The sequence below is a fragment of the Stegostoma tigrinum genome, chromosome 11, assembly GCF_030684315.1.
Source record: "Stegostoma tigrinum isolate sSteTig4 chromosome 11, sSteTig4.hap1, whole genome shotgun sequence".
Classification (NCBI taxonomy): Eukaryota; Metazoa; Chordata; class Chondrichthyes; order Orectolobiformes; family Stegostomatidae; genus Stegostoma; species Stegostoma tigrinum.
In genome coordinates this window covers 10,845,377-10,873,349 of record NC_081364.1, presented here as the reverse complement: position 1 = coordinate 10,873,349, position 27,973 = coordinate 10,845,377, and the positions used below count along the sequence as shown (strand labels likewise).

Sequence of the window (27,973 nt, the reverse complement as noted above, 5' to 3'; positions counted from 1 at the left end):
TAGTCCATTGTTATTTTTTAAAATGTAGAATGGTGCAATATTTGGAGTAATTGCACATCAACACTACACCAGTGATCCTCTACCCTCTCTGCTTAAAGCAAAATGGTGGATTCTAAGTCATTTGCTGGATGATAGTTTCTGTTTCTTTATTAAAAGGAAAACATGGTTTAGAGGCAGATGAAAATTAATCAGGCCTTAGTCAATTATTGACAATAAAAAAATTATAAAGTCTTGGCAAAAGAAATTAAGGGACGTTAACAGAAGTGTTCAAAAACAATAAGAGGTTTTTATACAGTCAATAAGCAGATATGGTTTCCTCTGGCAGGAAAGCTGGCAATTTGGAACACAGAATAAGCATAACGGACAATGGAGACAGTGAAGTAAGAATTTTTCTTAAGGGGGGACTTTGCAGTTATAGCAAGTGTGAAATTGTTAGCACAATTCCGAGGCTGTTAGCAATAGCCTAGTGGTATTATCACTGGACTGTTAATCCAGAGACCCAGCTAAAGTTCTGGGGACCCACATTGAAACCTGCCACGGCAGATGGTGGAATCTGAATTCAATAAGATATCTGGAATTGAGAATCTACTGATGACCATGAACCAACTGTTGATCGTTAGAAAAGCCCATCTGGTTCACTAATGCTCTTTAGGTAAGGAAATCCTTACCTGGTCTGGCCTACACGGTACTCCAGACCCATAGCAATGTGGTTGACTCTAAACTGCCTTCTAGGCAATTACGGATGAGTTATAAATGCCTTGTCAACGACTCCCTCATCCTGTGAATGAATAAAACAAAACTAGCTGTCGGCCCAGGTTTGGAACGAATAGTAAACTCTGGGGGTTCCAATATGCACAGTTGAACACTGACAGTCCACAGCACACGCTGTAAAAGTTCATGCAGATGGAACCTTTCAAACTCACTAAAAGAATTGTCTACTTCGACCACGAGTGCTTCTAATTAAAAACATGTTGAAAGATTCCGTGATAATGTGAACTGCAGATGCTGGAGAATCCAAGATAACAAAGTGTGAAGCTGAATGAACACAGCAGGCCAAGCAGCATCTCAGGAGTGCTCCTGAGATGCTGCTTGGCCTGCTGTGTTCATCCAGCTTCACACTTTGTTATCTTGAAAAATTCCACGCCTTCTTACATGAAATGTAACTGGGCTTCATCTTCTCTGATCCAGAAATTGCATTTTTAAACTTTGGGGAATGTCTAATTTCTCAGCAATACTGTAGCTGGCATCTAGGGGGAGTCAGTGGCTTCAGTAATCGAGCTAACACCAACTAATGCTTTGGGGACAAGGGTTAAAATCCCACCATGGCAGCTGGCAAAACTTCAATTCATAAATGTGTAATATAAGGCTAGGCTTAGTGTTGGTGTCATGAAGATTGTCATAAAAACCCACTTGCTTCATGCATGTCTTTCAGGGAAGGAAATCTGCCATGATACTCAGTCTGACCTACATGTGACTCCAGGCAATGGCAGCAATGTGGTCAACTCTTAAATAGCCCAAGAAGCCACTCAGGTCAACAGCATGTTTTAAATTCATTAACAAGATGAGGACATTGCTGGCCAGGCAGCATTTATTGCCCATCCCTAATTTCCCAGAGGGCAGCTAAGAGTCAACCCCATTTCTGTGGGTCTTGAGTCACATGTAGGCCAGACCAGGTAAGGATGGCAGTTTCCTTCCTTAAAAGGACAGTAGTGAGCCAGATGGGGTTTTCCCAACAATTGACAATGGATTCATGGCCATCATTAGATTCTTAATTCCGGATATTTTATTGAATTTAAATACTACCGTCTGCCATGGCAGGATTTGAGCTCAGAATGTTATCTGGGTCTCTGGATCAACAGTCCAGCAATAACACCACTAGGCCATTGCCTCTCCATTTAGAGGTGGGAGATAAATAATCTCCTATGAAAGGATTGGGAAAGAAAACAATCATAATGCAGCATATGTCTCAATATTTATCTCTTAGTCTGTAAAGTTATTAAAAGAAAATGAAGTATCATTAGTGCATTTTCCTTCTTGGCTGCTGACTCTAAGAATTCTTAGAAGTGATTGGCTGCTTGGCTTCTTTGACATCACTGTTGTTGGATGCCTTGAGATTCTGTGTGGTTGGCTTCAGATTAAATCCAAAATTGGTTTCAGGTTTAAGAAGATGATAAATTGTGGGAAGGCCTCTTTCAGGTCAACACACAGCAATTACACTTCTCCACTGGCAATAAAATTGGAGCCATTAGGAGCTGAAATGCTTTTCTCTAAATATGGTGGACGTGGATGCCAAATTGACCTTTAAAAGGGAATTGAATAAATATTCCAAGCAGAACATTTTGCAAGACTAAAGGAAACGAGAACTGGAGTGGGATAAATTGTGCAGCTCTTTCCAAGAGCTGTCCTCGATGAGATAGACTAAATGGGCTTCTCCTGTGTTGTACGATTCTATATAACTTAGCCAGCAAATAAACTTAAAATTTGAGCTGGATGTTCAGGAGGGAAATCAATTCCCCTTTCCACATAGGATGAACAGCAGAAATCTGAAATTACCTCTCTAGAAGACTTTAGATGCTGGCAGCTTTGGTGGGTAGAGAATGGCACACACCCCCTTCTGGAATATGCCTTTGCAAAGAAGATCTGGAGAAAGATGAGGTGATTTTTGTCAAGGCTCGTCCTGAGCATTTCCCAACACAGGGCTCCGTGCTCTCTGGTCTGTTCCCAGGGACGCACACTGAAACAAACATTGACAGTGCCTGGAGGACCATCAAGTCAGTGAAGGGCGCTCTTTGGTCTGCCCGAAACTTGTTGATCTGCCAGAACAAGGAGTTGACCTCGACTGAGTGTTGCAGACTGGCACATTCCAAGGTCCACGGCTACATACTGAGGGATGTACTAAAGCCTAGGGTAGCTGACAAAGTGCTGGGGAAAGACCACTGTCTAAGCTCTATCTAAAGTTGATTGGGGATCCGTTCCGTTATCAGGCTCTCCTGGGGCCTCAAACGCGTATAAATATGATCTAGTACGGATAAGAATTGCCTGGGTTTGTTTGCTGGATACAGTCAAACTCTAACATCTGTTCCTTCATATGCTATTGTACAGAATCAAACTGCTTCAGTGGCAGTATATAAAAAATTTTTTTTATGAAAGAAGTATATTTTTTAAATGAGAAAAGGAGTGAAAACAGTGGATGCTGGGCAACTGCAGAGTTCAAGATTGAAATCGATACATTTATAACATACAGATAGTAAGGGGCATAGCAACTAAGTCAGGAGAATAGGGTTTGTGTCAAGATCAGTCAAAACCTAATTGAATACCTGAGCAGGGCAGCAGGGTTAAATAATCAGATCATGTCAACCTCCTTCCTTAAGTTAATGTTTGCTGGGGTACAGCTCCTTTGGTGCTAACAAGCTCTGGTATCTCCCCCATAGCCAGCCTTCGCCTCTGAACCACATGCAGCATCAAACCTGTCCATAAGAACCTAAGAAATAGGAGCAGGAGTAGGCCATCTGGCCCCTCAAACCTGATCCACTATTGTAGGAGATCATGGCTAATCTTTTTGTGGACTCAGCTCCACTTACTCACCCACTCACCATAACCCTTAATTCCTTTACTGTTCAAAAATCTCATTTCGCCGAAGAACATTCAGCGAGGTAGCTTCAACTGCTTCACCAGGCAGGGAATTCCACAGATTCACAACCCTTTGGGTGAAGAAGTTGCTCCTGACCTCAGTCCTAAATCTTCTCCCCTTTGAGGGTCTGCCCCTTGGTTCCAGTGACTGTCATCTGAACCAACTCACACTCACAAACAAACGGCTGCTACTGTTTCCCCATCCTTTGCCAACCCAGCGGTATTGGAGTTAATTCAGCCCAAGCACACATTGAATTTGGTCTGTCTGAGCCACTGATACGTGGAGCCCTTATTCTCCAATCCTCACTCCCAGCATGATTCATAACATCTACACATTTTTATCTGCTCTGGATAAGACTGCATTGCAAATGTTTGTTGGAACAGATCCCTCTGCACAGATGTATGAATCCCTTTGGAGAAAAACACAGTGTAACACTCTGACACATTTTCATCTTCCCCAGCGTGCTAATGAAAACTGTGAACAGGTGTTTTCCTGGACTTTTCCAACATATGGAATGGAAGGACGTCGGTGTGACAAGGATGAAGCTGATCTTGGCAAGACAATTGGAAAAGAAAGCTACAGGATTCACAATGATCCTGTAGCATGCAGATCCACCTTGCCCCTAAAAAATACTCCACAACAGTCAGATTTGTATTGGTTGTTCAAACCCATACTCAGCAGGAGTGTGGATATTTATGCTCTGCCCATTATTAGTGCCAGCTTATATTGGCACTATGTATAATGCCTTATCATGGTTCATATCCTGCATCCGCCACACCATGATTGGGACATTAAATCAATTGGGGAAAGCTTCTCATGCATCAATGGCGCTCCGCAAATGTGACTTGTTGTTATGCAGTGCTGTATCTTTCACTAGCACTCACGGAATGCTGAGTAAAGGTTGGTCAAGTTGGCAGAAGTGAACTCCTTTTGATAGGATTGTTCATTTGTTGGAGGAGGTCACCCACCGATGCAAAGAGAAAAAAAAGTGAGGACAAGGCTGTAGTTACCCTGCCATGCTGCACTGTTGCCTTTGCCTACCAAATATTGCCTTGATATAGCACCTTTCACGACCACAGGACATCTCAAAAGCACTTTACGGCCATCCCAACACAACTGATTGCGGTCAATGTTGTGTTGTGGGAAACACTGCAGCTATAGTTTATACATTAATAAACAACCAGACAATGATTCCTCATAATAAAGTGTGGAGCTGGATGAACACAGCAGGCCAAGCAGCATCTCAGGAGCACAAAAGCTGACGTTTTGGGCCTAGACCCTTCTTCAGAGAGAAGAGTCTAGGCCCAAAACGTCAGCTTTTGTGGTCCTGAGATGCTGCTTGGCCTGCTGTGTTCATCCAGCTTCACACTTTATTATCTTGGATTCTCCAGCGTCTGCAGTTCCCATTAAATCTGATTCCTCAAATGGTTTTAGGAGCTTCTCTCCCCTTTGCTGAGATGGCACCACAGGATGTTTTTACTTCCACATGGCAGGGCAGTGGAGGCCTGAATTTAATTCACACCATAACAAAAACAGAAGTTCCTGGGAAAGTTCAGCAGGTCTGGCAGCATCTGAGAGTTATCGTTTCAGGTCTGGTGACCCTTCCTCAGAACTGCTGAGCTTTTCCAGTAATGTCTTGTTCCCGATTTACAGCATCTGCAGTTCTTTTGGCTTTTAATTATGCCTGAATTTAATATCTTGTTTGAGAAGGCTGTTCCAGCAGTGCAGCACTCCCTCAGTACCACACTGGCATAAACTGTCTTGTCCCACCTGTTTATCTGTATTAACATGCTTTCTTTGCCTTTGCGGTTTTAAAAAGGAAGAACAATGAAAAGAAAAGTTAACTTTCTGGAATAGGAGTTGCATGCGTCATGCAATACACATGTGGGTCACATTTGCAAAAAATCAACATTTGATGTTATCAAGGAAGGTAACCCTCCCACCTCATGACTAGCCAATGTGGATCTTGAAGTCACAACGCTTGGACTAAGAGCTCACTGAGACACAGTGGACAGCAGGTGAGGGAGAGCTTGACCAGGCACTGTTGGTTCCAATTTCCCCAGAAAAAGGCCATGTCCCGTTGCTTTAGTATGGGATACAATTTAACACCAAAAAGGCTCTGCCTCGCTCACAGCTGCAATTATGTAACTGCTCAGAACCAGATTCGAGAATTCCGTCCCAGGACGGTGATTGTAAGGAGATGGATCCTGCTGAAAACAACATTGTATCCAGCTGTTGTTCCTTTATTGTTCTGACTTGATTTTTGCAAACCCTAAAACCCACAGAACATTAGAACAGCACTCCAGGGAGCCACAAACACTTCACATTGTATCAAACATCCTGTAATCACTGAGAACTCCAGCAATAAAGGTGCACATCAGAACATATTTCAGATGGCTTTCGGTTAGGGATCCTTAAGCATGCATGCTACACCACAGAAATAATGGGAGAGTGGTGACAAAGTGTAACTGGAGTATGGGTCACAAAGACTGGCCATTAATATGGATTTTCTCAAGAATGTACATTAGGCTACCTCAGTAGGACCGACCATATAGAGAATGTTGTGTCAAATCTATATATGCATATTTATGTAAATACAGTCAGACTGTCACAAGGGTCTACAGCATGGAAACAGGCCCTTCGGCTCACCTTGTCCATGCCACCAAGTTTTCACAATTAAACTAGTTCCATTCGCCTGCGCTTGGCTCACATCCCTTCCTACCTTTCATCTGTGTACCTGTCTAAGTGTTTCTTAAATGGTGAAATTGTACTTACTTTCACTGCTACCTCTGACAGTCTGTTCCAGGCACTCACCACCCTCTGAGAAAAAGTTACCCGTTTGGACCCTTTTGTATCTCTCCCCTTTCACATTAAACCTATGTCCTCTAGTTTTAGACTCCCCTACTATGGGGAAAAGCTGTTGGCTATGTATACTACATAATAACCAATAAGTGCTGCTACTACAGAGCATTTTAGGACCTTCTGTAATCCACAATTGATCTTCCGTCATGGAACGTAGAACAGCACAGAACAGGAAAAGGCCCTTCGGCCCACCACGTCTGTGCCGATCACAGTGCCATTCCAAACCAGTCCCATCTACCTGCGTATTGCTGTACTCCCTGCTTGTTCCTGTGTCTGTCTAAATACCCCTTAAACTTTGCTAACTTTTCTCTTTCTGGCACCTCGTCTGGCAGTATGTCCCAGGTACCTACCACTCAGAAAAAACCTTCCTCATATCTTAGTGAAGGCAATCTAAGTTTGTTCAACCTCTCCTTATCACAAATACTGTTCAATCAGACAACAGCCTGATAAACCACAAGTAGCGGTGTTTGGTACATTACTAGGGATATGGGCCAGTGTGTTATTAACATTAAGATCACTGATTTACTGTATTACTGGTGGTTCAGATCACTGCGTAATATAGAGAGCAAATGAGCTGTCGACTAATTGCCTTTGGTTAGTAAAGAATTGAATCACTAAATTTCAGACAGTTGATTGGTTGCTGCATGATTTAGCTGTAGGCACTGGGTAGAGATGCTTATCATGCCAGGAGGTAAGTGGGGAAGGGGGAAGGGTGACAGTTGGTTAGGTTCATACACATCTGTTACTGGCAGCTACCAAATGGAAAGTTGGTGTGTGTGCCAAGGGTGACATGGGAACCTTTTTGACCAAGATGGTGGAGGAGTAGGACACAGCACGGAGCTCATCTTCTCTGCCTGTTCTTATCTTTTCTTTCCGCTTAGGGCCTTTTTCCTCTTTTTCTCTCATGGGCCAGTGGCAACTCCCACCCTGGTGCAGGGACCTTCCATAGCAGCGTCCCAGCAGGGCATGGCAACCTCCCACCTGGTACAGTGGGCTCCCAGCAGGGCACGGCAACCTCCCGGCCTGGTACAACAGCCCCCCAGCAGGGCATGGCAACCTCTCGGCCTGGTACAGCGGGCTCCCAGCATGGCATGGCAACCTCCCGGCCTGGTACAGTGGGCTCCCAGCAGGGCATGGCAACCTCCCGGCCTGGTACAGTGGGCTCCCAGCAGGGCACGGCAACCTCAAGGCCTGGTACAGTGGACTCCCAGCAGGGCACGGCAACCTCCCGGCCTGGTACAGCGGGCTCCCAGCATGGCATGGCAACCTCCCGGCCTGGTACAGTGGGCTCCCAGCAGGGCACGGCAACCTCCCGGCCTGGTACAGCGGGCTCCCAGCATGGCATGGCAACCTCCCGGCCTGGTACAGCAGCCTCCCAGCAGGGCACGGCAACCTCCCGGCCTGGTACAGTGGGCTCCCAGCAGGGCACGGCAACCTCCCGGCCTGGTACAACAGCCCCCCAGCATGGCATGGCAACCTCCCGGCCTGGTACAGCAGCCTCCCAGCATGGCATGGCAACCTCCCGGCCTGGTACAGCAGCGTTCCAGCATGACAACCTCCCGGCCTGGTACAGCGGGCTCCCAGCATGGCACGGCAACCTCCCGGCCTGGTACAGCGGCCTCCCAGCATGGCATGGCAACCTCCCGGCCTGGTACAGCGGGCTCCCAGCATGGCATGGCAACCTCCTGGCCTGGTACAGCGGGCTCCCAGCATGGCGACCTCCCGGCCTGGTACAGCGGGCTCCCAGCATGGCATGGCGACCTCCCGGCCTGGTACAGCGGGCTCCCAGCATGGCATGGCGACCTCCCGGCCTGGTACAGCGGGCTCCCAGCAGGGCATGGCAACCTCCCGGCCTGGTACAGTGGGCTACTAGCAGGGCACGGCAACCTCCCGGCCTGGTACAGTGGGCTCCCAGCATGGCATGGCAAACTCCCGGCCTGGTAGAGCAGCCTCCCAGCATGGCATGGCAACCTCCCGGCCTGGTACAGCAGCGTTCCAGCATGACAACCTCCCGACCTGGTACAGCGGGCTCCCAGCATGGCACGGCAACCTCCCGGCCTGGTACAGCGGCCTCCCAGCATGGCATGGCAACCTCCCGGCCTGGTACAGCGGGCTCCCAGCATGGCATGGCAACCTCCTGGCCTGGTACAGCGGGCTCCCAGCATGGCGACCTCCCGGCCTGGTACAGCGGGCTCCCAGCAGGGCACGGCGACCTCCCGGCCTGGTACAACAGCCCCCCAGCATGGCATGGCAAACTCCCGGCCTGGTACAGCAGCCTCCCAGCATGGCATGGCAAACTCCCGGCCTGGTACAGCAGCGTTCCAGCATGACAACCTCCCGGCCTGGTACAGCGGGCTCCCAGCATGGCACGGCAACCTCCCGGCCTGGTACAGCGGCCTCCCAGCATGGCAACCTCCCGGCCTGGTACAGCGGGCTCCCAGCATGGCATGGCAACCTCCCGGCCTGGTACGGTGGGCTCCCAGCAGGGCACGGCAACCTCCCGGCCTGGTACAACAGCCCCCCAGCATGGCATGGCAAACTCCCGGCCTGGTACAGCAGCCTCCCAGCATGGCATGGCAACCTCCCGGCCTGGTACAGCAGCGTTCCAGCATGACAACCTCCCGGCCTGGTACAGCGGGCTCCCAGCATGGCACGGCAACCTCCCGGCCTGGGACAGCGGCCTCCCAGCATGGCAACCTCCCGGCCTGGTACAGCGGGCTCCCAGCATGGCTACCTCCCGGCCTGGTACAGCGGGCTCCCAGCATGGCATGGTGACCTCCCGGCCTGGTACAGCGGGCTCCCAGCATGGCGACCTCCCGGCCTGGTACAGCGGGCTCCCAGCATGGCATGGCAACCTCCTGGCTTGGTACAGCAGCCTCCCAGCATGGCAACCTCCCGGCCTGGGTGCAGTGGCCCACCAGCCTATTGCAGCAGCCTCCTGGTCTGGTGCTCTCTCAGCCCAATGTGGGGTCCTGAAGTGACCTCCCAGTCTCATGATCCTCAAGGTGAAGTCCTCATGCAGTCTGAAGCAATCATGTTCAGGGGAAATCACTTCTCCAGCAAAGAGGAAAACCATTCTACAACAACATTCAGAGATGAAAATCCAGCCTCCAAATTGCTTCTGGTTAGTAACTTCTCTCCTTTTGTTCTCATTCCCCTGCTAGCCACATTTACACACACTTGGCACCAAGGCAAAAACTGCTAATGTTTCTATCAGCTTTTGTTTCAAGCTCACACACGACAGATCTGAATGTCACAGGGTCAGGGTCCCATGAGTGCTGTAGGACAGTCCTGCCCACCACATCTGCAGAATCAATTCTATCACCTCATCTGTGAAAGTCATTATGCCATCTACAGGGAGTCATTTCAACGGTTGACTATTACAGGAAGAGCTTTTTGGGCTTGTGAAGGATTGTATTTTGCACAGTGGCCCACAGGGAGGCAATCTTCCATCCAAAGCAAAGATTAAGGAAGAAAAATATGGCCTGAAGACCTTTCATACTGACAAATGACAGACACACACGCACACACGGACACACCTCACTGCATTTTGTCTTGATTATTCAAGGGATGGGACTTTGTTAGCTGGCTCAGAAGTTAATCCTCATCCCTAACTGCCCTAGGGAAAGTGGTGATGAGCTGCCTTCTTGAACAGCTCCAGATTCTAGCACAATGGCTCAGCGTTTAGCACTGTTGCCTCACAGCACCAGAGGCCCAGATCCGATCCCACCCTCTGATGACTGTCTGTGTGCAGTTTGCAATTCTCCCTGAGTCTACATGGGCTTCTTCCGGGTGCTCCAGTTTCTTCCCATGGTCTGAAGATGTGCAGGTTAGGTGGACTGCCCTGGGTAAATTCCCCTGTAGTGTCCAGGGATGTGTAGGCTAAGGGGGAGAAGCCATGGGAAATGTGGGGTTACAGTGATAGGGTGTGGTGGGTGGATGCTCTTTGGAGAGTCAGGCAGACTTGATAGACTGAACGGCCTCAATCTGTACGTCGGGATTCTATGATTCTCAGAGCAAAGGGACATCCATGCTGTTGTCAGGAAGCAAGCTCCAAGATTTTGACCCAGGAATGGTGATATATTTCAGAGTCAGGATGGCTCAGGGCTTGGAGGGGAGCTTGCAGATGTTCTGCTTCATCTGTTGCCCCATGTTTTCAAGGTGGTAAAGTCACAGGTTTGGAAGCTGTTGTCAAAGGAGCCCAGGAGAGCTGCTGCAGTGCATCTTGTGAATGTTACACCCTGTCGTAAGTGCTGGTGGTGATGGGAGTGGATGCTGAAGGTGGTGGAAAGGGTGTCTATCAAGCAGATAGTGGTGAGCTTCTGGAGTGTTGTTGAAGCTACCATCCATACAGTAATGGATATTTACCAATGCATCTACCATTTAAATAGCTCCAAATAAATAGTTTTCATTAAAAAAGCAACTGCCTGGCAGACATTCCCACTTCACACTGGTTTGCTTTGAACACTCATTTGTGCAATTCATCCATGCAAAAGATATCAGTGCAATGTCAAAAACATCCTTTCAAAGGGCAGTCCTCTCTAAGACAGGATCAGTAGGTTCCTGGCCCTATCCAGTTTCCCTTAGTTCAGTCTTGCATTGATAAGGGCCAGCGGGGGATGGGGAGTGGAGGTGAGGTGCGGAAATGGGGCAGGATGCAGGAGGCAGTTATTGGTGGCGGGGTCTGGTGTCCATTGCTTGTAGCCTTAACATAGGGGCTGCCAGGGAAAGGGCAGCAGCTTCCATCGGAGGACAGAAGGCTTCATCCATGGATCATAAAAGGGCTGACGGAAGATGCTGGAGTTTTAGACTTGGATGTTTTCATAAAAATCAGCCAGTGAAAACAGTAAAGGTTAAATGCTTAATCAATATAGCAGCATCTATATAGAGCCAGATCTGTACAGCATGGAAACAGACCTTTCAGTCCAACTCGTCCATGCTGACCAGGTATTCTAAATCAATCTAGACCCATTTGCCAGCATTTGGCTCATATCCTTCTAAACCTTTCCTATTCATGTACCCATCCACATGCCTTTTAAATGATAACCACTACACTATTGATCTACAGTGTGAACATTATGCACAAAGATTGTGTTTACAACTGCCCGCATTTCTCCAAAAGTATTTGAGACTTCTGCACCTCACATTAACTCTTATCCCAATAAGACTGCCAGTGGAGCAGTGTTGACCATAGATTTTAATGTGACTCCAATGTTGGGGACGTTCTCATGGAGATTTAGCCACGTGACATCTTGTCTCAAGATATTCCACCTCCGCATTCTTGTCATTGGTCCCCTACCAGATTCAACCTCATGCCTCACCACCTCTTTACACCAATCAGAAGGTGAACAGTGTCTTCAAATATCAAGTCAAATGAACTACCAGTCAACCAGCTTTCTTTCCCATATGATTTCTTAACAAATAGAAAGTGCTTGCTTTTATGGGATGCCCCTAAAGTTTACGTACTGGATGTCTGAGAGATCTGTCTTTCATTTCTGGGCATCCCCAGGTAATCTTGGAGAGTTGACAAGTCTATATACCCACCCTTCCTTCATGCACTTCTCAAAACCTCTGCCAGCTACATCTCCCAGCTCTTGCCCTTCAGTTCTGTGACTCTGGTCTCCCATGCACCTGTCTATAACTCTGCCACTTGATTGTGGCAAGGCTTGTCATCATCTTGACGAGATGTTCCTAACAAGCCCTCCTGAAATCCCCTCAAGCTATAATGCCTGCTCATCTTTACGTTGGACCTTGGGTTTATCTCCCGCCTTTGCTTTTCACTTTGTGTGCCGGCAGAAGACTCTCTTTTTGGTGTTAGCCCTGGTTCAGCCCACTCTGGAAAGCCAAGTACAAGAGGGCTGACATCCTCAGTACAGCACTGAGAGAATGCTTCAGTGTGGGAGTGCCAAAGTTTGGACAGGACATTAAAGTGACACCCTGCCCACCCTTTCGAGTGGATGTAAAAGATCCCACAGAACAACTCAAGGATCTTCTGCACAAACTGATTGCTTTGTCTGTTCACAAATCCCTTACCAAATAATTCATTGCCCCTGAAGTGCTTTGGGACCATTATGACAAGTTTTATAAAGGCGCTGTCTAAATCACTGACTTTATTGAGCAAAATGAAAGCTACTGGTAGAACTAACTCCCCTCAACAGCCTGAAAGACAATCCATTCAAAAACAATTATTCTGGGAGGCAATTTCAGATACAACGGGCACAAACTGCATGCCTGGGGAATAAGCTGACAGTGTGCTTGTGGTTCCCTAAGCTTTACACCACTTGGAGTTTGTCATTTCTGGGTCTGTCGTATAAAGAAAGAGTTTGACTTAGATCAGAACCATTAAAGATGTTTTGAAGCATTTTGCAGTCAATGATGTAGCTTTCAAGCCTAAGAAGGGTAAGGAATGCACTGCCTGGAAGTGTAGTGGAGGCAGATAAATTTGAGGCATTCAAGAGGGCATTGGATGGTTATTTGAATGAAATGGTATGCAAGGATATGGTGATAAAACAGGAGACTGGTATGAGTTTATGATGCCCATTTGAAGGACACGATAAACTAAATGGCCTCATTCTATACCATAACACTTCTGTGATCCTATAATCATTGCTGTAATGTATTGTTTTTGGTGAAGCTTTTCAGAGATGTTCTGACAATCCTGAGTGGGAGTTGGGACTTGAACTTTCTGGTCCGGAGGTAGAAGCATTGCCACAAGACCTTTAAACTGTTGTATTGCAAGTCACAAATAATTATAGGACGGGGTGGCATTGGGTAACTGGTAATTCAGGCTGATATTGTGGTTTGAACAGCTCAAATACAGCAGCTGGTGAAATTTGAATTCAATTAATGAATATAGGGTTGAAAGTTATGCCCAGTGAAAATTACACTACCATTGATTGTTATAAATGTCCATCCAATTCTCCAATGCCTTTTAGGGGAGGAAATCCACCCCTTATCTGATTTGGTCTACAGGTGAGTCCAGACCCACAGCAATGTGACTGACTCTTATCTGCTCTCTGAAATGGTCTCAGCAAGGCTAGTGCAACATTTGGAATTAGATTAGATTACTTAGTGTGGAAACAGGCCCTTCAGCCCAGCAAGTTCACACCGCCCCTTGAAGCATCCCACCCAGACCCATCCCCCTATAACTCACACACCCCTGAACACTACAGGCAATTTAGCATGGCCAATCCACCTAGCCTGCACATCTTTGGACTGTGGGAGGAAACCCAAGCAGACAAGGGGAGAATGTGCAACTCCACACAGACAGTCGCCCAAGGCTGGAATTAAACCCGGGTCCCTGGCACTGTGAGGCTGCAATGCTAACTGAGCCACCGTGCCGCCCCTCCAAATTCTTAAGGGGTTTCACAGGGTGAACACTGAGTGGATGCCCCTGCTCATGGGAGAGTGTAAAATCAGAGGGCAGAGTCTCAGAATAATGGGGAAAAGGAAGTGACGAGGCATTTGTTCTCTCACAGGGTTAAGAGTCTTTGAACTCCTTGCCACAGGGAGCTATGGGGGCATAGTCCTTGTATATGTTTAAGGCTGAGATGGATAGACAGATCCTTAATCAGATGGGGAATCCAGGGGAAAGGGCAGAAAAGTGAATGTGAGCCAAGATCCTACTGAATGTTGGAGTGGGCCAAGGGGCTGAAGGGCCTATTCCTGTTCCTGCTTCTTTAGGGCTTCTGGGTAATGATTGCTGGCCTTGTCAGCAACATCCACATCCCATGGAAGGAATTAATAAGATCCTGGTTACAGTGGCTGCTCAACAACTCCAACTTCAGTGGATTATGCAATTACCAGGTAGAAGATAAAAGAGACGGTCTTTGGGTTTTTCTCTAACTCCAAATTTTCTTACGTCAGCCAGAAGTAGCCCTCAGCCAAGATTTGTCATCCTGCTCAGAATAACAGAAATCAGAAAGGGCAAATCTGGCTACAAGTCAATTAAAGTCTGGCTGCAGTTACTGAAATGTCTGCCAAGCTGCCTAATGTTGTCCAGTGAAAACAGTCACAAAATAACACAAATTAGCATGGGCGAATGTGGCTTCAAGCCAGTGAAGACCTTCAGGATGCCAGGAATCTACAGACCCACCATATGAAACAACTATTGAATACAGCAGCAGGGGGCAAGGCCATTTGGGCCACTATATCTTGCCTAGCTCATTAACAGGATGGCTTTGTCAATCTCACAAGTATTTATTCAATTCTCCTTTGAATGTGACCGCTGAATCTGCTTCCATTGCTTTGTCAGACAGCACATTCCAGGTTTAATGTTAATACGACACCAAACTACTTCTGTGTAAAAAGTGATTGAAACTTAAATGAGCAATGTCAACAGCCTGATAATGATCAGCCTTGCACCACCACTTAAAAAAAATATAAAATCAAAAGCAGAACTATGATAGAAGTGGGCAGCAAACCGAAGGCGAAAACATGACGAGAGAGGCTAATTTCAGAGCCTCAAGCTGTCTGCAGTTTTCAGGTGGGAAGCTCTGCTGACATCTGCAGCGGGATTGATGAAATCCAGATGTTAGCAGCTGCTACAGAGAGATAGAGAGGGAGGGCTGGGAGATAAGTTATCCATCCTGCCTTTCTCCTATCGAAATGGGATCAACCCAGCTCACTCCTTGGGCATATTAAAAAGGAGCTTTCCCCCTGTTCAAGCACTAGACCATCCAGTGTGGTTACGTGGCACTTTTCCAGCAATTGATTTGCTTTTTTGGAAAAATAAGTTTACATCTTCACCATACACCAACACCAGCACTCCTCAGACACATGTACAAAGGTTTGATCTCCTGGAGACTATCCATGCTCAGTTACAGTATCTCAGAACTGGCATTGTTAAACTGGGTCAGACAAGTACATGCCCTGCAATCACAGCTTAGTCAAAGGCCACAGCTCATTAAAACCAAAGCCAGATGTTGCTGGAGAAACTCAGTTCTGGCAGCATCTGTGAAGAGAAAGCAGAGTGATCTTTGGAGTCTGGTGACTCCAACCCCCGCAGTTTCGAAGAAGAGACTCAAAACTGTTAAATGCTGCTTTCATTCCAGAGATGCTGCCAGGCCTGCTGCGTTCCTCCAGCAATTTCCGAGTTTGTATCAGATTTCCAGCATCCGCAATTCTTTGTTTTTGTTTAGCTGTTTAAGCCAATGTGTACACAGTGATTAAAGGGAACAGTGCCTGGGTGGGACTGATCTATTTTATAAATAAAATAGAAAGGCAGGAATAAAACCTTTTCAAAAATAGACTTACAGGTCTATCCAATGTGCCCACTTACCAATCAGTCATCGATGCAAACCATCCACTGACCCTCGTGCCTTAGCCACTTACATCCCAACTCGCTTCACGCACAGCGAATTAAATCCGTTGAACGCAGCACAAAAGATGCTACTGTCTTGATAAATCAGACTAAACAAACCACTTCGCACCAACAATCTGAAGCAGAGTCTTAGCCTGAAACGTCAGCCTTTCTGCTTCTCTGATGCTGCTTGGCCTGCTGTGTTCACCCAGCTCTACACCTTGTTAGCTCAGATTCTCCAGCATCAGCACATCCTACTACCACATTCCGCAACAACTGCGAAATTTTCTTGAAATTCAATCTAAGAACTCAAACCTCTAGCATTCAAAATCTGCGCATGACCTGATTTCTTGTTAGAGAAAAAAAGAATTCCCCTTAATAATAGCTTTTGATTTTCCAAATGCATTACTATATCCAGTATTAAATAATTACATACCTTTGTAGGATAGCCGAAGTCTGGGAATATTCATTTTAGCGCTCACATTCTGTACATCAGTAACGCTGAAGAGGAGTAGGAGGCTGCTCAGCGTTTGCGTCAGAAAGAGTAACCCCTTCATTTTTGTTATTTGTCAGTTTTAAACACTTCCAAAGTAACACCTTTACTGGAATGGTTCTGTTGTTGTTGGCAAGCCTTCCTTTTTGTGTTGAAATCTCTCAAGATCCTAGCAGGTGGTTAATTTAGGAAGCGAAGAGACAGCAGCTGAAAAGACCGGCGGAATGGTCACCTCCGCCCTTTTAAGAGATTGCAGGGTTTAGACTTAAGCGCAGGCACTGCCGCTGCTCTCAGTCTGTGTTGGTCTTAGCGAGAGAAGACGCTTCTCATGGGCTTTATATCCACGGAGCCCCTCCTCGTCCCTCCACCCAGGGTCACGCCTCCCCGAGGTTTCGAAGAAGCCGATCTGTAGCGCACTAAAGCAGGCAGCTGTCAGCCGGAATGTCCTCCCTGATCCGGCGTTTCTGTTCTCATTAACCCTCTCAAGAAAGTCCTCTCTCTTTTCTTAAAATAAACTTGTAAATACATTTAAAGAGAGAGAGGAAAACGAAAGCAGCGAGATATAATTCCATACCTAAGTAAAAATTTACTGGGGGGTGGCTGGGGCTGGGGGAGAATGGAATCTGTTTGGAAGAAGGGTGAAGCTTATAATAAACAGGAGTGTGTTTAAAAAGAAATCTCACAAGAACTCTAGCCCTGTGGCTGTTCGGAGTTTTAACGGGATTGGGAATCGATTGCTGTCGCCAATCTCATCCCTTTGAGCAATAAGGTCTGTGCTTCAGGAACACCGGAAGCATTTGACAGGATTTGGAAAAATGCAGGGTTTGAAGTGGTTGGATAAGTCATAGATGAGTTTCTGGTCCATTTTGCATTGCAAACCCAATCTTCAGTGTGAAGCCCTAATGCAAAATACACCTTTAAGCCCTGGGGAAATTCAGGACCTTTTTCTGTTGATTTGAAGTCATTACATTCTTGGGCTCCAACTCAACAAGGTTTGCAACTGCCAAAAGTATTATTTTAATTCAGTCACAGATGGGGGCATTGTTAACAACAAAAACAGAAGTTACTGGGAAAGCTCAGCAGGTCTGACAGCATCTGTGAAAGAAAAAGCAGTTAATGTTTTGGGTCTGGTGACCCTTCCTCAGACCTGGCATTTATTACCCATCTTTAATTGCCCAGAGGGTAGTTAAGAGCCAACCACATCAGGTGTGGGACTGGAGTCACATGTAAGTAAACATGTCAGTTTTCCTTCCCTAACGTACACATGAGATTTTCCTCAACAATGGATTCATTGTCATCATTAGACCATGAATTCCAGATTTTTATTGAATTCAAATTCTATCATCTGCTGTGGTGGGATCTGAACCTGGGTCCCCATACAATACCCTGGGTCCCTGGAGTAACTGTCCAGTGATAATACCACTAGGCCACTGTCTCCCTTTAAGGGTTATGACTATAAATTTTTATTCACTTATAAAAGGATATATTTACCAATCCCTAACCACCCTCGAGAAGGTGATGGTGAGCAGCCCCTCGAACTGCTGCGACCCTGAGGGAATAGGGTCAAGCACAATGCCAACACGAAGGGAGTAGTGGGATTTTGACCAATTGACAATGATGGAAAGGCAATGTATTTCCAAGTCTGTCGTTTGGAGGGGAATTTGCAGTGTCCCCATGCATCTGCTGCTCTTGTCTTCCTAGGTGGCAGAGACCACAGATTTGGAAAATACTGAAGACGGCTGCATAAGGGAGGAGCCTACACATAGAGCTTTGCTCTGTTATGACTGTCCACATAGTTTTCATTTTGATGCTCAACCAAAGGGATGTGGACTCAAGTCCCTCCCCAAGATGTGGGCATTGACTCCAAATAAAGGCTTTATTAATCCTCTGTGATGGAATTTAAAGAATCCTGAGGCATCATTCAACAAAAAAAAACACATGGGAGCCCAGACGGCCTGGCCAATAGTTAATCTGCATTTGGCATCATTAGAACTGCTTGTCTGGACATAGGTGCTATTGCAATTAGTGGGAACCTGCTGTCTACAAATTGGTAGTCATGTTCCCATACAACACTGATTGCACTTCAGAAACATTTCACTGTCTGTGAAGGGCTCTGTCCTGACCTAGCACTATGTGAATGCAAGCCGCGCCTTGTCTATCTTTCTACAAGCTCTACAGTATATGAAGCAGCCTAACGGATAACAGATGTTTGAGTCTTTATCCCTACCTCTCTGATTATTCCTCCTCCCAATCACTGACTGGTCATTCCTCCAATTCAACATTTGATCAAATCATGGAGTTGAGATCACATCTAGATCAGTCAAGATCTCCATTGAATGGCAAAGCAGCTATGAATGTCCGAATGATCTATTCCTGCTCCAATCTTCCTGTACCCTCAGCTGGGGGCAATTAACACTGAGCCAAGCTGTCATGAAACGGAGGGGTTTGGGTGCGATACTAGTTTTGTCCCTGGACCAAATTTAATCTCTAGCACAGAGAATTCCAACATTCCACTCGATAGATGAGTCAGGTTAAAATTTCCTCCGAGAGATCCTACGATACAGAAACAGTTTGCTCATTGTGCCCATGCTGGTTCTTAAAGAGCAAACAAATAAATTCCACTCCCCGTGCTTTCACCATTGACCTGTGGACACTTAACGTTCATGCAGATACGCAACCCTCTTTTGAAAGTTATTAATAAATGTGTTTACACGACCAGTACAGTTCCAGATCCAGATAAACTCACTTTATAAAAAGAGTTATCACTCACTCCCCTGCATCTCTGAGTTGCCTCAGATCCCAGAAAAACCTTCTGTTAAAAATGATACTCCATTGGACTCCCAGGCTGGAGAGTCAGGATTTTCAGAGTACGACCATGAGCTCTCATTATCGTCAAATCTACTCCCATATTTTAATGACAGATTTTGAGGCAGACCGCGTGTGTAACTGAATATTCCAACCCCCTTCTCCATTTCTCTCTAAACATGTTAAAACCAACCTCTATTTTAAGCTTGATGATGCATGTCATATCTGGGCAGCAACAACTTAATTTTACTCAACAACTTTACAACAGAATCTGGAGTTATGTAGTGGTTTTTGTGACCTCAGGATCTCTCAAAGTGCTGTGCAGTCAATTAAATGCTTTCCGACTGCAATCTGTCTTGTGATACAGAGAAAAATACAGCTGCTAACTTACAAACAGCACAGTCCCACAAATAACAATGTCATTGCAGCTTTATAAGACTTCAGTTAGGCCGCACTTAGAGTATTGCATCCAATTTTGGTTACCACATTACAGGAAGGATGTGGAGGCTTTGGAGAGGGTGCAGAAGATTCTGCCTGGATTAGAGGGTATGAACTATGAGGAGAGGCTAGAAAAACTTGGGTTGTTTTCTCTGGAGTGGCAGAGGCTGGGGGGAGACTCAATAGGAGTCTATAAAATTATGAGATGCGTTAGATAGAGTTGACAGCCAGAATCTTTATTCCAATGTTGAAATGTCTAAAACTAGGAGTGTGCATTTAAGGTGAGAGGGGGGAATGTTCAAAGGAGATGTGAGGGGCAAGGTTTTTACACAGAGAGTGGTAGGAGTGTGAAACACATTCCTGGAGGGGTGGTGGAGGCAGGTACGATAGGAATGTTTAAGGGACTTTTAGATAACCACATGAATATGCAAGGAATGAGGGATATGGACCAAGGGAGGGAGAAGGGATTAGTTTAATTTGATTTCATGTTTGGCACAACATCATGGGCCAAAGGATCCATTTCTGTGCTGTACTGTTCTGTGTTCTATTTTCTGTGCTCTATACAGTCATAGAGATATAAAACACAGAAACAGACCCTTTGTTACAACTTGTCCATGCCGATCAGATATCCTAAATTAATCTAGACTCACTCGCCAGCATTTAACCCATATCCCTCTAAACTCTTCCTATCCATATACCCATCCAGATGTCTTTTAACTGTTGACATTGTACCAGCCTCCACCACTTCCTCTGGCAGCTCATTCCATACACACACCACCCTCTGTGTGAAAAAGTTGCCCCTTAGGTCCCTTTTCAATCTTTTCCCTCTCACCTTAAACCTATGCCCTCTGATTTTGGACTCCCCTGACCTGGGGAAAAAAAACTTTGGCTATTCACCGTATCGATGTCCCTCATGATTTTATAAATCTCTATGAAGTCACCCCTCAGCCTCCAACGGTCCAGGGGAAAATAGCCCCAGCCTATTCAGCCCCTCCCTATAGCTCAAACCCTCCAGCTCTGGCAACATCCTTGTAAATCTTTTCTGCACCCTCTCAAATTTCACAACATCTTTGCAGACGATGGTCAGATCTTCATGGCCAGAGCAGAATGAGGAGGAGGACATGACTGAGATATATAAAATTATGAGGGGTATATGGATAGGATAGGCAGGAAGGAAATTTTCCCCTTCGCGGATATCAATGATCATGGGAATAAAGACTTAAGATAATGGGCAGAGGTTTTGAGGAGGAGAGGGAACATTTTCTCACTCAGAGTGGTGGGAATCCAGAACTCACTGCTGTGAAGGTGGTAGAGACAGAACCCCTCACAACATTTAAGAAATATTTAGATATGCCCTTGCCACACCAAGGCATATGAGGCTCAGGGCCAAGTGCTAGGAAGTGGGATTAGAATAATGAGGCCAGAGACTAAAACAGAAACCCCTTGAAAGGCCCACCCAGTCTGGCAGCACCAGTGGGTAGAAATCAGAGTTAACGTTTCAGCTTGGTGACCCTTCCTCAGAATGCAGACCCACTGAACCCTTACAGCAACCTATGTTTTTGTTTTTGATTTCCAGCATCCGCAGCTCTTTCGGTTTCCATTAGAACTGCGAGGCAGTTGTTTTCCACTGACGCAGACCTGATGGGCTGAAGGTCCTGTGCTATGTGATCTCTGTGACTCATCTGAGATAATGGGAATCCGAGACAACAAAGTGCAGAGCTGGATGAACACAGCAGGCCAAGCAGCATCTTAGGAGCACAAAAGTTGATGTTTCGGGCCTAAACCCATCTTCAGAAAAGCTTTTCTGATGAAGGGTCTAGGCCCGAAACGTCAGCTTTTGTGCTCCTAAGATGCTGCTTGTCCTGCTGTGTTCATCCACTCCACACTGTGACTCATCTGTTTGGTTTCAATTGCGGGGCAATTTTTGGACAGGGCATCAGAGAGGTCTTCAATACTATCTTTTGAAAAGCAGCATGGGATCTTTTGCATTTAACCAAGAGGTCAGATGTGGCCTCAGTTTGCTGTCTTATCTGAAGCATGGCACCTTCGACAGTGCAGCACCCCATTGGTATAACACTAGAATCCATGCGCTGCTTTCTAGATGTGTCCACACATCTAACTCAGCCAGAGTCTGTCATTCCCATCGTAAGTATTACAATGCTTCAAGGTTGGTGAACAAAACAGTGGTGGGAAAGTAAAGGCAGAAAAGAGACGACTGAGGCACAGTTGTAAGGTCAGGTTTTATGAAGGTATTGACAAACAGAAGGAGAGACAGGTTTACGGCAGGGCATCAAAGCAATGAAAGGCCCTGCCACCATCAAAGTTGGAGAAAGACACAGAGCGGACCACAATTCGAGGACAGGTACAGCTGGCAGAGTCTGGGGAAAGGTCAGGTAGGCGAATGGATGAGGGGTAGGTGGGGGTGTAAATAGGCTCATCAGTCCTCCAGGATTGTCTGCGGGCACTCAGAAATGAAATGCTGATCTCTCCCATACCCAGCAGAGATTAACCAGCCTGGACATCAATATTTTAAGAAAAGGATTTTTCTACGTAAAAGTAGTTGCCATGAGAGTGAAGGCTGTTTAATTTGACAGTCAAGAATCCAATCAAAAGGAAGACTCACTTTGTCTAATAGGTGAATGCAGGTGGGTTCCAGGAGAATGGGGTGGGGCATGAAGAAACAGGAGGCCACATGTGATGAAATCTCCAGGAACATGCGCAGGTGGGGGTGGGAACGTACATTGTCAACCAAGAGGAGTGTTTTAAATCGACAAGGTGTGGATGACAGGGAGTTGTGAAGGAGGCACAGCACTTCGAGGATCAGGGCTGATGCATGTGTACGATTCAGACTGTGTTAGCTATAAAGGAAATGAGTAAGGGGTCTTCTAGTGGAGTGGTAGTGTCCCTCCCTGTTGGCCAGAAGGCCCTAGGTTCAAGATTCCCCAGACCTGCGCTGTAATGTGTGTGAACATGTTGGGCAGACGGTGGCTCAGTGGTTAACACTGCAGCCTCACAGTGCCAGGGACCTGAGTTCAATTCCAGCCTCGGGGGGACTGTCTGTGCGGAGTTTGCACGTTCTCCCCGTGTCTGGCGTGGCTTTCCACTGGGTGCTCCAGTTTCCTCCCACAGTCCAAAGATGTGCAGGGTAGGTGGATTAGCCATGGGAAATTTAGGGTTAATGGGGATAGGGAGGGGGCCTGAATCAGGGTGGGAGGCTCAGCAGAGGGTGGGTGCAGACTTGACAGGCTGAATGGCCTCTTTCTGCACTGTTGGGAGTCTAAGATTGGACTGGTCCATGATGCTGTCCAAACACAAATGTCAATTTTTTTTTGAAAAATCAGTGATGTGGAGTTGAAATCTCGCCTGTCGGAATAAACAACAAAGTTCAATAAATGAAACGGTGTTTGTAAAGAGAACTGTAGATGAAGGTAGATTTGGTTTCAAATGTGATGAAAAAGGCCTGTACCCAGGCCTATAGGTAGTTAAGGACTGTGGATGTGTACCCAAACAATAAGCCTGTGCCCCTCTCCAGGTCTCTGTTTTCCTGAAAATCTTCCCCATGCCTATGTCCTGTTTCTAATCATGGTTGTAGAGTTCAACGAAGCAAACTAAGATTGCATTTACGTTGCGCCGTTCACAGATTCAAGAGCTCCAAAAGCCCTACCTGGCCAATGAAGTATGCTGTAACATATGAAGATACTGTAACATTTCAGAAAATGTGACAGCCCTATTTGCATGCAGCAAGATTATTGCATTACAATGAGAAGATAATCTTTTAGTGGTTTTGGTTGCTGGATAAACATTGTTCAGGCCATTAGGGTTCAAAGCCTCCCACTTTCTACAAAATTGTGCGATCAATTTTTATGTTCACTCAAGAAAGAGGCAGAGAGTGACTTGGATTTAATGTTATGTTTCAGTCAGAAACAGGGGCATAATGAGAATTGATGATTGACATATTCCATAATGCAGTCATAGTGACTGGGAACAATAACCTGCAAATCCATCAGGAAAGTTGGTCAGTGTATATATCTTATAAAGAGTGACAGACAGCTCACTGCGATTACAGGGCTGAATTTCTACATGGAGCAGGTCTTGTGTAGAGGTAAGACCATAACGAATGGGAGTAGGCCCTTCGGCCCCTCGAGCCTGCTCCACCATTCCATCGGATCCTGGCTGACCCGACATTCCTTACATCCACTCTCCTTCTATCTCTCTATAACCCTCGATTCCCCAACTGATTAAGAATATATCTATCCATCTCATTCTTAAAGATAACACAGACTCTGCCCACCCCTCCACAGCTCTCTGTGGCCAAGAGCTTCAAAAACCCACAAGCCTCTGAGAGAAGAAAGACCTCCTCATCTCAGGCGCATTTCTATAGCAGCCCAGCAGATTGATCTGTAAATCCTTCGATGACCCCTGATGGCAGGCGGTGTGATTGGGAGAGCCTCCTGGGCAGTCATCATGTGGGAGGTGACAGATAAGTCACTGCAGGACTTTGCCCAGGCTAGCGGACCAATCTGATGGCCCGACCCTTGGAAGCAAGGAAGGATGGACAAACACTGATGTGGATATACAGAAGTGGAGAGAAAATATCTCAATGTGGAGATAGCAAGAACTGCAGATGCTGGAGTCAGAGATAACGCAGTGTGGAGTTGGATGAACACAGCAGGCCAGGTAGCCTCGGAGGAGCAGGAAAGTTGACGTTTCAGGTTAGGGCCCTTGAGAAAATATCTTGATGTGATGCTTTATGTGCGGGATGAGAATGGAGCAGACTGTTGTTGTCACTGTTTTATACCAAGCCTTCCGACACAAAGTAATTTTAGGTCTCTCATTGCAGTCTGACTTCTTTCAAAGCCACTGCATCTTGCTGGAAAATACCCAACAAGCATTGGCCACCATCCAGCACCTCTCCCAAGTTTTAACTATGGGCTATTGAACTGCAGGGGGCATCACACTCGACCATAAGACCCAGAGGAGGCTACTAAGTCAGCTCCCCCACATTCATAGAATCTCTGCAGTGTGGAAACAGGCCATTCAGCCCGTCAAGTCCACACCAACCCTCCAAAGGGCAACCCACCCAGACCCACTCAAGAACTCTTCATTTCCCATGGCTGATCTGCCTAGCCTGCCCATCCCTGGACCCTACAGGACAATTTAGCATGGCTAATCCACCTAACCTGCACATATTTGGGCTGTGGGAGGAAACTGGAGCCCCCGGAGGAAACCCACGCAGACACGGGGAGGATGTGCAAACTCCACACAGACAGTCGTGCAAGGCTGGAATTGAACCCAGGATCCTGGTGCTGTGAGGCTGCAGTGCTAACCACGGAGCCACCCCAATTACAGCATGATCTGCCTCTAAACAGCATTTACCACCCCTCCTCCTCCAGCGCCACCCACCTCACGAGCTCCCCACTTGACTCCACATAGCCTTGGCTAAGAAAAAAAAATCATTAATTTCCCATTTTGAAAGACACAAAATGCAATAGTTCCAGTTCCTGAGCACTGTGGGAGACCATCTTTGGCTGCGTGGCGTGGACAACGGTTCCAGATTTGGCTGGCCTTTCCCAATACTTCCCATTCCTCCCCATGCCACAGCCCCAGATCTTCCTCGCTCTCCATCCCGGATGGTCCAGAGCTAACTGGGGTGCAGCCCCATGCCAAGTGTTGCTGTAACTCACAAAACCACAGGAGGGAGCTCAAAGCAAGACTGATCATGACCGGTTGAACTGAAATGCTGAAGACCCTGTAGTTTCTTACATGGGTCGTGTCACAGTCCAAGATGCTGGAGGTCCCAGTTGTGTTTTTATATCTTTTTTAAAGGGGAGTTGCAAAAGACAGGAGGCAGAAAATTCCTTGGGAAGCACTTTTTCCAAGAACTGGGAGAGTAAGTGTCAGGAATTTTCCGACAGTGGGACTTCGCTTTGACATGACTGTCATTTTATTTTACAGCTGACCTGTAAGTATGGCCTTATAAACGATCTGCTTCCCCTTGCAGCCCCCTGTGTCAGTTCTAACAGTGTTTGCAGCAAAGGGTTGCGTAATTTCCTACACTTTGAAATTGATCCAGAAAAATGTATCAGCTGTATTAAACAATTGGCATTTCTTTCTTTTAAAGAAATGTTTTGAAAGCTGCAGCAAATTAAAATGTAACATCGCATTCTGGCCTGTGGGGTCAAATAGAGCTTTATTAATATTCCTACATGTAAAGATAATTAAATCGGTGTTTTCCTGCAATGCTACATCCATATCAACACTGGGCTCACCAGTAAGTCCTGAGAGAGGCAAATGTTTGACCTTAAGGGTCATGTTAATCATTCGCTTAGAAGAGCAGGCTGTCGATTATGACCTTTTCAATCGTGTTCGGGCCCAGAGCGCCCGAGCAGAAAGTATCCTTCAGCCCCGAGATCCTGATCTTCGGGCACCTGGGTGCTTGGAGGGGTGCGGGCAAGTCGGAGAATCTGCTCGTGGGTCTGCCTCCGCCCCTGGCCGGGCTGGCTATAAGCAGCTCCAGGCAGCGGCGCATGGAGAAGGGCAGCTCTGCCATCTGCCTGCTCTCCTTCCACAGCTATATTAGAGCCTGGGCGTCCTTGGAGAGGGAGCACGCTGTGCCCACCAATGCTCTCGATGCCTTTAGGGAGATGTGGGCACCACGGGGCTTGGAGGAGGGGAGAGGGAAAGTGCTTTAAATCCCCCTCCAGCTCTATTTTGATTTAATCCCTCCATGTCAGCATTGCCCTTATTGGGCTTTGCTTGTTTCATGGCCACGCGGGTGTTTTCCTCCTGGTGGAAGTATTGAATAGAGACTTTTCACTGAGCCACTGCACTTACACAGGCTCTGTGGGTTGAAAGTAACCATTACTGCTGTGAAATGATCGTGCGGAGGATGGAGAAACAGAAAAATATACAGAAGAAAGTATCAACGTGCTTATGTCTGAACGTCTCGTTGAGATCCCAACCTTAAAATCACTGCTGGGGCGTAGGTAATATATACAGGTGGTACAGTATAAAATCCTCATCATGTTTAAGAATTATTTTAATTTTCACTTGCAATGCCAAGTGCTGGAAAACAGGATTTGAACAGTTAGGTGATAATGGGAACTGCAGATGCAGTAGAATCTAAGATAACAAAGTGTGACGCTGGATGAACACAGCAGGCCGAGCAGCATCTCAGGAGCACAGACCCTCTCTGATGAAGGGTCTAGGCCCGAAACGTCAGCTTTTGTGCTCCTGAGATGCTGCTTGGCCTGCTGTGTTCATCCAGCTCCACACTTTGTTATTTTGAACAGTTAGGTGTTTGTTCCTTTGCTCATTCATGGAATGTGGGCATTGCATGGCTAGGCCAGCATTTATTGCCCATCCCTAGTTGACCAGAGGGCAGTTAAGCGCCTGGAGTCACATATAAGCCAGACCAAGTGAGGATGACAGATTTCCTTCCCTAAGGGACATTAGTGAAAACCAGATGGGCCTTTCCTGACAACCGACAATGGTTTCTTGGTCAATAGTAGGCTGTTAATTAGGCCCCATTCTTTATTGTATTCAAATTCTACTGTTGCAGGATTTGAACCCGAGTCCCAGAACATTAGTTAAGTTCCTGGATAAACAGTCCAGACATAGTATCTCTAGGTAGTTTAAGACTGGCATAGACTCAATGGGCTGAAGGGCCGGCCTATTTCCTTGCTGCAGATCTCTGAGACTTAATGCCAGGAAAGACCACCACCCATGAGCCCCCCTCCAAGACTCACACCACCCTGACTTGGAATCATATCGCTATTCCTTCACTGTTGCTGGGTCAAAATTCTGAACGCGCTCCTGAACAGCAGTGTGTGTAGCTCTACACTATATGGACTGCAGCAGTTCAAGAAGCCAGCTCAGGGCGATTAGGGATGGACTATAAATGATGAACCAGGTGGTGATGCCCAGGTTCCGAGAATGAATAAAAAATGTATGCGTGGATTATTCTACATGTAAACTGCCTGAGCCCCTCAGTTAGACTCCAATATAAAACTTGCTCTCAGTTAAGTTGTGGAAGTGCTGCATGGGGGAAGCAAAGGAGTCATATTTAGTAGTAGTTCAGGTTGTCACTGATCCTTTTATGTTGGTTGATTGCTTATGCCTGTGGGTAAAGTTAGAGAGCCAAGTTCACATGGAATCTCCGAGATTGAAGATCAGGGATTTAGCAGATACCACGTGTGTGGAAATTTCTGTAAGCTCGAAGATGTTTAAAGTTCTCTGAATAGACCTCGTAGATTTAGAATTAGAATCAACTCTGCAGTGCCCTGAGTTAAATGAGATAAATAAGTTAGACAGGAAGCTGGCAAACACGCATCAACAGGCTCCAAAGCCCCCACGCCTTGTGCTTTCTTTTTAATTCCCTGGGAGACTGAGGAGTCTTTAATTCCCTGTTGCTTTTATGGTCGTAGCTCAGCCACTCAGAGCC

The 27,973-nt window shown here is 46.5% G+C and overlaps 1 protein-coding gene across 4 annotated transcripts in view; it reads right to left on the bottom strand.

Moving 5' to 3' along the window:
• Positions 1–16,585, bottom strand: part of sema3bl (sema domain, immunoglobulin domain (Ig), short basic domain, secreted, (semaphorin) 3bl) — a 242,182-nt gene extending 225,597 nt beyond the window's left edge. For all 4 annotated transcript variants that reach the window (XM_048547685.2, XM_048547682.2, XM_048547683.2 and 1 more), the window contains exon 1: positions 16,231–16,585. In XM_048547685.2, the coding sequence (XP_048403642.2) occupies positions 16,231–16,351 (121 nt within the window). In that variant the 5' untranslated portion in view covers positions 16,352–16,585. The remainder of the gene's footprint in view (positions 1–16,230) is intronic.
• Positions 16,586–27,973: the final 11,388 nt, after the last annotated feature.